The 11,497-nt window shown below is 38.7% G+C and overlaps 1 protein-coding gene across 1 annotated transcript in view; it reads left to right on the top strand.

Moving 5' to 3' along the window:
• The window catches only part of Sall3 (spalt like transcription factor 3), a gene marked incomplete at its 5' end in the record, with an annotated part of 20,123 nt that overhangs the window by 396 nt on the left and 8,230 nt on the right, over positions 1–11,497 (top strand). Inside the window, one exon of the mRNA XM_033757325.1 lies at positions 11,058–11,426. Within this exon, the coding sequence (XP_033613216.1) occupies positions 11,058–11,426 (369 nt within the window). The remainder of the gene's footprint in view (positions 1–11,057; positions 11,427–11,497) is intronic.

Below are 11,497 nucleotides of genomic sequence, written 5' to 3'. Positions count from 1 at the left end.
CGCTGCCCCCGGGCCTCGCTGCTGCAGGCGCGGAGCGGCCTTGTGGAGGCGGAGACCTCTCGGACGCACCCGGATCCCCACAAGGCTCCGGAACGACCCCGGGGGCAGGAGCAGCAGCTGTATACGTGTGCAAGGCTCACCCCCCGCGGGCCCCCGAAGCAGCCTCCTGGCTAGCTTTGTTAGGCTTGAGCACCCGGGTGTCCGGGTGTTGTGTGCCGGAGCCAGCCCGGGGCCCACGCCACCTCCCGGATCCCAGCCTGTGCTCTGCGCCCTCCGTACCGCCTGTGTGCCGCTGCCGCCTCGAGTGACCCTTGGCCGCGAACCCCGCGATGTCCCAGCGCGTTGACAAATCCAATGATCCCATTCGGAAACAAGTAGAAAGTAAACGTCTCTTGGCCTTTCCTTAATGGCCGACTTGGGAATTAAGCTGGGGTGAGCACAGCTGTACGGTTTAGGGGCTAGGTCCTTGCACACTGTAGGACTCCAACACGTTTCTGGCGGTTTTTAAGTTTTTTCTCAGGCGTTTTCATATTCTTTTGGACGCATCGAAATCGAGTGCTGGAGGCACCTTTGCAGTTAATTCGCTGGGAGGAACTTCCTCCTCGAAACATCCAAAAGTGAAGGACAGGCGCGGAAGTTAAGAGACTGGCGAAGATTCGGATTAACTATAGCTGAACTTTGGCACTGTAAAGTTTAGGGAACCCTGAATCCGTTTTGTCAGGTTAAAAACTCGGCCCTGGTCACGGACTTCGATGCGCCCCGCAAGAGTCCCTAGGGCGACCACACCGAGGGCCGAGCAGGGGTGGCCGCAGGCACCCTTGAGCCCGAAGTCAGCACGGTTGTGGGATAATTTATTACTTTAAAAAATAGGCTAGCCAACTTTTATGATTAACCTATTATAAGCTGTTCGGAGGCAAATACTAATTTTTTTGCTGTGAGAATTAGACTTGCTAAAGGGGGGGGTAAGAGTTTGTCACAGGGTGGTGTAAAGTTTGACAAAGCAGGTATACGTCTTCGCCGGAATGGAGAAAAATATTAGAAAAGACAGGGTAAGGAGTGTATTAAATAAAACTAAGGACTCCTTGGGTCTTTTTGTTGTTGTGGAGGTGAAGGAGCAGTATCTGCGCAGCAAGTCAGCCAAGATTAGAACAGGCGATATGCTAAAAAGAAACGCTTGCATATGTTGGGTAGATTAAGGACAAAGAATCTTTTTGTCATGGAAATGGATTTTTTTGTTTTGTTTACTTCTTCACATAGAATTTCTCACACTTGGTTTGTTTTGTATTGCCCTCAATGACTACATGATCAAATGAATGGATTTATTTCTACCGAATGAGAAAGACAGTCTTCCCTTCAAAAGAACTACATTGCATCCCAGTGAGGAATTTTAAAGCTTTATTATTGTGGCTCCTGAATAGCTTAAAATCGGCTTTCACAGCCGCCCCAAAATGCAACAATGTAAATACTTCTCAGCTTTGTAGGGTCGTTATCAAAATGTGCAATGTCTGCTTTTATTAAAGCATATTTTAATTAATAGAGTAAAACCTCTTGTATTTAACAATTAACAAGCTGAGGCACTGCTGTTCATTTTTCATTTCACTTTAGAAATGTGAGCGTGATGAACTTAATAGTGTAAACATGTTGGGAGGACATATAGTGTTGAAACCCTCAGATGGAGTAATTATTTAAGAGTTCTATTTTGAATTCGCCTTGCTGCTCGAATTTGTTTAGAGATTCACCACACCCAGGCTTTCCACCATCATAGGAGTGGAGTTTTTGTCAACCCTGTGTTTTCCACAGCCATTCTGAGTTCTAATCACGATGTTGATCATATTTTGCAACAGGCCAGAAATAGCCTGTCTGGGGCTGATCCCTAGGAAAGTAGTGTATTTCCATGCCTGTTTGAAGGGTAGTTCAGGCAAACTATTAAAACAAGTTCTTTCTGCTTTAATTGTTCTGAAGCAGATTGTTCATGGAGCATAAAAGATACTCTGTTCCCTGTGAAGTCAAGGAATGCTTCTGTGTGTATTACTCTAAGATAACCAACTAAAGTTTTTTTTTAAGACAAATGGTTGTACAAACTAAATTACTCCAACATGAACCAGATCTCAAAATTTTAATTTTGTTAAATGCCGTGGGAATAAACATGTCATGCGTGGAGTTATAATTGAGCTAAGTTAGTGCACAGTGTTTTAGAAATGAAGTAAATAATTCCTTTGCATCACTTTGGGCATAACATATTAATTAAAGCAACGGGCCCATCTACATGCAGTAAATTGATGTCATGAAAAACAAATACAGTATGCAAAAAATTTAATATAATGGTGGACAAAGAAGCAGAGGCACATTACTTTATAGTTACAAGCCCATATTTCTGTAACTTCTTTTTCAGGCTTCGGTTTGTAGGCAAGCAATGAAAAAAATGCTATAAAAATTAGATTTGGAGCTATCCCAGCCTTATCACTGAAGAAATCAAATGATGATGTATTTAGAATGAGAAAAACGTAATGCAAAGTTCTAAAGTTACCCTTTCGTAAAAATTTATTTTAAGGTCATTCAGACTTACATTCCCAATAGCAACTGTCTTTTAAAATTACTTATTTGCTAATTATTTCATTCCCATTATAGAAGTAAATGCTCTGGAGTTAAGTTAAATCTATGCCACCAATAATGATATCCTTTGAACCAGCTGAAGATTTTTGTTCTAAGAAAAACTAATTAAAACTTCCAATGACAGTGCCGCACTTAACTCCCACTAAGAACTTCAAAAGGTGTAATATTGCTATCCTGTGTTGCATAAATGCAATTTAATAAAGAAACATTTTCCTGTCTTTAGAGAGTATTTAAAGAAGAACAAAAGGATATTACAATTTAAAACAGTTTGCCTCTTGCATTTTGTTGGTACTAATTGCTTCAAAGTGTTTTTATTTTCTGCCAACTTATAGTATATGGCTATTTTAAGAATCCTTTCAAATATGGTGAGCCTGTGACCTAAGGATTTACCCGAGGAATTCACAGGCTGTGTTTAAATTCAGGGAAAGAAGGCCATCAGCACTCGGTGAAGAGGTCTTTTTTCTTTTATCTGTAGATCCAGGGTTTGCCTTCAGCTCCCCCAGCACACTACCCACATTTACAATTCAGCATACCAAAAGGGACAATGCAGAAGCCACTTTCTAACATCCACAAGCAGACTGTTTTCTCTGAAACATGAAAGGTAAAAAGTAACCAGGGAAGAGAAGGAAAATAACCTGCAAACATTTCTTTTAAAAATAGCATTTACAAACTTAACCCATTTTAAAATGCACATTGCTGTGATCAACAGAAAAGGGGGCCCATTAATTCTACCTTTCAGAGAGCTGATTATGTGACAAAGAGGGAATTTTTGTGTACAATGCGTTTCAAACTTTCACAGCATATGCATAATCCAGAATTTTTCAGTGTGTTCAAAGCCAAAGAAAGGAAAAGGTATGGAGTAACAGCAGGAATTACTTAGCAAGCTGATTATTTTTTGTATCCACGATTCTGGTGAAAGCAGGCAAAAGTGGGTCAGATTTCATTTTCAGCTTCAATCTCTAAGAAGCTCTACCATTCATCTCCAGGTAGCCTTAAGAACATTTTCTTTCAGGGGAAAATGCAGCAAAGAGACAGCCAAAGTTTCTATTCTGCAGCCTGACCATCAGTTGGAATTTAACATTCTTCAATGTAAGTATTGGCACAGGCTTTGATTTAAGTAAATTTAAAATCTTTTTAACTGCTAATAAGGTAATTCCTGATCTTATAACACTGCAAGATAGTTTCAAGAAGCATACTTTTAAAATAATGTAACAGGAAGGGTATTTTTTTGTTTGGGATTTTTTTTTTTTTTCTGTTTTATTGGCTTTGCTTTTCCTCCATGATTTCTTGACTCATGCCCAGAATGAGATCAACATATCTTAGTCTCTTGAAGATGTGAACTAATTCTGCTATGGTTAGTGTAGCTTTGTAACTACAGCATATGTTAAGTTGCTGCATATTTCATATAAAATCAGATATAGATAAAACCTATGTAAAAATTGAATATTTTACTGTTACTTTAAGTAAATTCTGATTTTAAACGGCTTGTTTTTTTTTCTCTTGTAGTTTCAACATGTTTGTGATTTAAAATACAGTTAAGCGTGTGATTTCCAAGCAAATAAAGAGGGGAAGATTATGTTATAAAAAGTATAAAATATTAACAGCGTAATGGGATGGCCTCTATGTTACAGATTAAGATTGGTTTCTTAATTAGAGGGAAGAATTTTCAAGTGTCCACCAAAGAGAGCTGATGAGGCCAGTTGGTGTCTAAATATTTTCATCTGAGGGCCTTTTTAAATCACCCCCAGATTAATTCTACATGCTATCAAGAGATCCTACCCCCTTGGCATTCTCTGCAAACAGCGGTCACACGGCGTGGCATGTAAGACCTTTTTGTCTGCTGTCTGTGGACGGTGGGTTGCAGAGTGCTGGCCAGCTTCTGACAGACTCTCCCTGAAGGTGGGTAGTTAGGAGTGCTTTGACAAACCTTGCTGATTTAACCTTTGCCTGCTTTGCCCTGCCAGGGGTGGCCACTAGATGTCAAGCTCATAATACAATTAGTGCATCTGTGCTGTTGACCTTGGCAACAGGACTCACCACTGTTCTGTTAAGTGTGAACACTGAATCTGAGTGTTAACTAGAGATCCCGCGAGTTTGTTCCATGCAGCACAGCTTATCAAATGCCATCTAGTCCGGCACAAGTGTTTATAGTTCTTGGAAGAAGAGAAACTGGCTTTCTTTTGTGTAGCCATTGCATCTTGAACTGTTTAGTTAACCCTGCAGGTGCCGTAGCACTTAGCCTTCACTCCTCAGCATTACTGAACCTCTTTGCAAGAGTGACCTCAGCTGAATTGTTTGATAATTCTATTGTATGATGTGTATACGTGCAAGCCGCTGGCTTAAACTACTAGAGGAGTGGTTTTTCCCCAGCTGATTTCCTGCATATGTGCAGGCCTCTCTTGTAGATTTTAAACAGTGCTGCAAAGTGATGACAAATAATGGAATGATTTAGTCACCTGACCCCACGTGTGGCAGCCTAATGGTTATGGCTGATCCAAGCCTTTTTCCTGGTCACAGCATAGATGGTCCCCTCTAGGGCCATTTAAATGTGAGGATTTATATATCTTACTAATTTTGCTATATATTTATTTCTGTGCATGTTGGACTTGAAAAATGGCCAGTGTGTGGGTAATTATGTAGGTACTTTGAAGGAAATACACATGAAACAGATGCATCTCCTATATCTAAACTGTTTCGCCTTAGCCAGAAGTGACCTGGCAAAATCTTATATTCACCTCTAACCAAATTTTGATTGAAATTATTTTCCCCCACTAAAGAATTTCAGGTTTGTGTATTTTTCATTAGGCCTAGATAGCAATATGTATATTCATTGGGAGAGTGATTACAACAGAGCATCTAATTGAAAGGACTATTGTGCAACCTTGAAATGTAACAAACATCTTATTATCTGATGCAGTGTCAGGGCTGATAGTGAGAGCAAGTGTGCATGCTGTGCTGCTCCCCGTCTGCATGTGCCCATAAAGGAACAGTGTTTCTGTCCCCAGTGCTTCACCGCAGAATGAAACCGTGAACGTTCTAAGCAGAAGACGTTTGGTGCCTGTGCCACAGGTGGTCGTGACTTAACAAATTTGAGATGTGGGCCACTGAGTAAAAGGGAGTGTGCAGGTCAGTGCCATGTTGAGCATAGCAAGAGTGCCCTCCACCGTTCAACTCTGTGAGCACAAGCTAGAGGTCTGGAGAAAAGGACAGAAAATTTTTCTATTGCGCCTGGAATTTCTTCTACATTGTTAAACACAGTGGGGGTCTCTATTTGTCTCCTCCTGTGTCACAGCTTGGGCTCAGTATGTGATAATTCATCTTTCTTTATGGGATTCAAAGCTATCATAAGGAGTTAAAAAGAATTAATTTGCAAGAAAATAAGTGTCTCCTAACAATTTAGAAAAACTTGAAAAATGCTTGCTAGATTTTTAAGAGATGGAAAAGCAAAGAAGAAAGTACAGTTGCCTGCTCTAAAGATACACATGGCATTTTAAAGTTACTAATTAAAGTAGAGAAGTTAACATGCTTCTTCTCCCTTTGTTAATTGTAATAAATTAAAAATGTATAACAAAAGTGTGGCAGATTAAAAGTAGATAAAAAGAAAATTATAAAATACCGATTTTACAACTTCTTTGTAATGGACGACCTCATGTACTTCTGAAAAGAAATTTTTTTTAAAAAATCTTGCCAAGAATTGTAGCTGGAAAATTTTTAAGTCAGCATTATGCCTCAATATTTTTATACATTACGTTTTTGTGACTTTAAAGCAATGATCATGGCCAAAAATTCCATAGATCTTTTGACACATCATTCTCTGGAAAACAGTGAAAAGTTGATACGGGTATGTTCTGTAACAGCCAGGAATGGAAGCCAAAAGACTACTGAAACTGTTGGTGGCTTCTTTCACAGTGAGAGAGTCAGTCCTAAGAGTAGCAATATTTCTGTTAAACATTTTTTTGTGTGTGTGCTTTACTCCTGTGTAGAAAAGTACGTGTATTTTTTAAGCTACTGCTTTTAAAGCTGCCCTTTCATTCAAGACTTTTATCTGAAATGCTGTTGGGTACGTTTTCTCCCACCATTACAAGCAAGAAACAGAAATCACACAAGAACACGTGAACAGTGGTGGAGTTAGAAACCCTGAAAATGTGAAATATAAATAGCAAGTGTTGGGATGAATATAGATCAAACCAAAATAATTGTAATTTTAGCCTCTGTAGTACAGGTGACTGATGTGTTATCAGGGGTTTGATGTATATTGGACATCAGTGAAAGAGAGTTCTCAGAGCTGATTCCAGTCCCTTCCTTACTTTCATACATGACCAGGGCAGCAAGTAGTGGCTCAATCCCTTGCCTGTTTAGAGTTTCATTCTCTTAGTAGTTAATCAGCAGGCAAAAAATAAATTACTTTGACACTAATAATAATGTTTACAATGCTTGTTTTTAAATTCCCCCATTAAAGAAAGAAAGTAGAACGTTGCATGTGTGATAAATTTCTCAAAGTTGTTACTGGTGTCCTATTGTTATAAAGTGCCTCCATAACAGGGGTTTACATTGAAATAATTTTAAACCATATTTTCATGGATGTAATAACTTCTATTTTTAGAACATAGCAACTAGTTCAAAAAGTTAGTGTAATTAAAAGATAGTTACATATATTTTAACCTGACATAATAGTCTTTAAATGATGCAGGATGAAAGTGTTAGCAGTTGTATGATACAATTGCAAATTGCATTCAGCATTCTCTCTCATAGATTTTATTATGGAAAGCACTTAAATAATAATGCTATATTAGCACATAGGCACTGTATTATTGTAATCATCATAGTACAAAGAGTCACGAAAACAAGTTATAAAACTAATTTCTCTTCACAAGGCGTCACAAGTTAACACTTGAGCTCTGCACATCAGTAAAATGTCTTGCAACTTCGAAAGTGCTCTGTCAATTCCATTAAAGTGCTTATTGTTGAATAATCTTAAAGCATGCAAACAAAATTTCAATCCTGTGTGTCAGATATTAGTTTCTTTTTGTATTCAAGACTATTTTATTAAACATGTCCTCTGTAACTTGTTATAGAGTGTTAATTGCAGTCAAATTTTGATCACACAATTGTAGTTGAGCATGTGAGAACAATACTTAATGATCATGTTACTGGTGTTTTCTATGAACCCCAGTAGAAATTGTACATGCTGATTCTGATTTATTTGCTCAAAATAAGAAATTTGAATTGTATTGAAGAATTTTTCTGTCACTAATTATAGTTCTTAAAATGTCTTCCAGTCAGAAGTCAAATTTATTATGAAGCTTTGGTGATAAACAAATTGTTAACCAATTGTCAGTTTCCTTAGGTTCATTAGAACGGTGAACTTTAACAGATCCAAATGATCAGAAAGCCAGCTTTACAGTTTCCTTCTTCAATTTTTGAAGGATTGTAAGTAGAAGATTGTTTTACTTTGACAAGAATATCTTCATTATGTTAAGGTAATTTTTACTTAAAGTTGCACTAAACAAAATTACTTACTTGACTAAAAAGCACTTAAATATTCTAGGTGTAGTATCTACAATTAAGAAACAGTTGTAATTTAGCACTCTACCAATGAGAAAACATGAAATTACGTGTGGGAAGACTCCCCAACTTCCACTCATTTGGAAGTGAACCCCCCAAATGCTTAACACATTAAAAAAACTAAAGGGAATGTAAAAATGCAAATCTTTAAGGTAAATAGAGATTTGTTTGGGTCAAGACCTTTGTGAAAAGCACAAGATCTTCGTGTAAAACAAAAGTGTTTCTCTACATCACATGGTTACAAAAAATATCTGGGAAATGTTCATTTGTAAAGATATAGTTTGTTTATAGTTAAATAAATTCTTCCAACACTGAACTGACTTTAAATGATCCAGAAGTCAACATAATTCTTAAGCATTTTCTCAGTGAATTGTCTCAATAGATACTTTACATAGTGTTCCTTTAATAAAATATTGTTTAACTTTGTAAAATTTTAAACATATAGCATGTGAATGTTTTTGTATATCATGTAAGTTGTACGTCTTACCTCATATATGGAGTTACATGTGAAAAATATGTCAAGGAATTAGCAATTTTAATTTTGTTTCCGCTTTCCTTTTTTAAAAATATTAATACTTTTTATATCATAGCTTTTCAATATTGGAAAATAGCTTCTGAAGTCTGCCCTATTTAATCATTTGATTGCTTAATGCAGATTAACTTTTTTAAATGTCCATTTAGATTATTTGTTAGTGGATAGGTAGGTCTAAAGAACATTCCACAATTAAGAAATTTTAAAGCAGGAATTCTCGTAATTTTATGAAAAATTTTAAGGTGCAAGACTAGAATTTTAAATAGCCCTCATTTTTCTGATCAATCGCTAAGAAATTATTTACCTGAAGATTTTAGCTTGTTGTTTTGTTGTGTTTTGTTTTGTTTTCCCTGTTCCATAACCTTAGCAGGTTTACAATTAGATCTTGCATACATTGAGGAAAGTTGAGCGCTCTAAGTATTTTGTTAATGCGCCTATCTGCAGTATAAATCGGCTGTGCCTTTGCTTGCAGCTACCCTCAACCTCATTACAGATACCTATTACATTCCTTCCTCCGTGCTGTAATGAGACTGCTTGCTGCAGCCTGATCTTCCGTGCTGAATTTAGTTTAAAAGTCTAGCAGGCTTTATGGGCTGCGAGCTCTAACTTCTTTTCCCCTTCAGATGGTTTAGCCAGTTAAGAAAATGCTAATTGAATGCTGCTAATAATTTTTTAAAGGCATGTATAAATTACCTGGAAATAATGGCCTCATGGAGAGCAGCAGACTAGCCTCAAAAAATATTTTTATTTCTTTTCCAGGAGAGAAAGCAATGTACTTTTTCTGGGGTAGTTTTTTTAAATCAGGTTTCTCTGCCGAACTTAGTGCTAAATTTTTTTTCCAAAACCCTAAAAGAAAAAATAGAGAGTTTTTAGCAAAGCCATGTGTTGATGGTAGAACATTAAATTATTTCCGGGGACACAGACTTAGGGAATGTTTTTTTCTCACATTCAACTATGCATGTTTAACAAAGAGCTGATTTGCAGCTGTCATTCGGCTCTGTTCAAACTGATTTGTTGCTGTCACTCCATCTGTAAGTTGACAAAAAGCAGCTACAAGTCAGCAATACCCAGGCTGGTACAGAGAGCCAAGCAGTACCTGGGCAGGACTGCACAACCCTGCTATCCGAAAGGTAGCAGCCATAAGTGTGATCATGTGTCCATGTTTCATTCCTGTACACCTCTTTATTTGATCAGGTGTGAATTAGAGTTGTTCATTAAACACGGTTGTTATTCGGCACAAGAGGGTAAGGGGAGACAGAGGAAGTGGCTGCCTACAACAGTAATTAAACATGTGTAACCAATTAGAGGGTTTTCCACTATGGCACAAGCATATAATTTGCTAAGTCTTTCTATGAGAATAGATGAAAATAGGTACAAAAAGTGTGTCTGACTACAACATTCTCATGTTAAACATGTCAACATAAATGAACTTTAAATATATAATTTCTAGTTTGTTAATAAATCCCTAAACTCTTTTGGCTAATCGCAATAACATGTAATTTTAGTTCATTTTGCCAAGAAATATTGCATCTGACAGAGCCAATTAATTATATTAAACATGATTCATTTTAGACCTAGCTTATATCAATAGTCATCTGGTAAATCTAAAATGTAGAAATGTGTTTCTTCTATAAGGGAAGTCAGAGACAAAAAGATGCAAGTAGATTGGTTACTCAAACTCTTAAGTCAGGAGAGATTGTTTTTCTCGGCAGAAATGTAAGAAGTGCTTATATTTTCTTTGTTACATTTACAAATGAAAGTATTTAGCCGAAATTTCCTACATGAAAGAAATGCCTATTGATTCCCAAGGTTCTATAGAATTACTTTAGATCTGTACCGCCTCAGCCCTGCATAAAGATAATAAATCCTAGCAGCAGCCGAGACCACACCAGAGTGCAGGCAGCTCCCGTCAAGTGCTGATGCGCTGGGGAGGTTGTGGATTAGTTCAGCAATGTTAAGTGTACTGGCAGAGGCATCTGTAATTTCACTGGAAATGAGGAAGCCCGATGGTGAAGGGGAGCTCTAATGAGCCCATCGAAGCTGGCTTTGTACCCAACAGACAGGGTGGCTGCAGATTGTATGAAAATATTGGAAATCAATGGCTTCTATGGAATTTCATTAAGAAGCAGTATCCACAATTGATAGAGCCTCATAATTTGATGGATTGTGCTAAGAAAATGATTAGCTAGCTAGAAAGAGTCATAGAACACACACGCTGGGACGTCAGAAATGTTGAAGTGGGGTAATTTGTACAAAATAAAAAATATTGATTTTACTTATGGGCAAAATTTTGAAACGGAGGGTGGCTGCCTGGCAGGCCGGTTGATGTCATCCCTTGGTTTCCTAGGCGTCCCCGGGGAAGGTGCAGACGACGTGGACAGCGGGAACGAGAGTCGAAGTGGCGGTGAGGAGACCAGTGTGTGTGAGAAATGCTGTGCAGAGTTCTTCAAGTGGGCGGATTTCCTGCAGCACAAGAAGAGCTGCACCAAGAATCCACTGGTGCTCATTGTGGGCGAGGATGAGCCTGCACCGCCTGCCGAGGAGTTTCCCGAAGCTTCCCCTACCAGCTCACCCAGTGAGCGTGCTGAGGCTGAGAGCGAGGCCACAGAGGAGGCCACCCCAGCTGAGGGTGAGGCGGGCGAGGCCCAGGTGCCAGCACGAGAGCTCGAGCCTATGGACGTAGAGGGGCCCGGGGACAAGGGCAGCACAGGCCCGGGCGCCCCTGCCCCACCACCCCCAGCCCTCGGCCCGGGCCCCGAACCCACCACACCCACCTTCTGGAGGCCC

This window comes from Fukomys damarensis, unplaced genomic scaffold, assembly GCF_012274545.1.
Source record: "Fukomys damarensis isolate Sample0158 unplaced genomic scaffold, DMR_v1.0_HiC HiC_scaffold_30, whole genome shotgun sequence".
Classification (NCBI taxonomy): Eukaryota; Metazoa; Chordata; class Mammalia; order Rodentia; family Bathyergidae; genus Fukomys; species Fukomys damarensis.
This window is presented reverse-complemented; position numbering and strand designations above follow the sequence as displayed.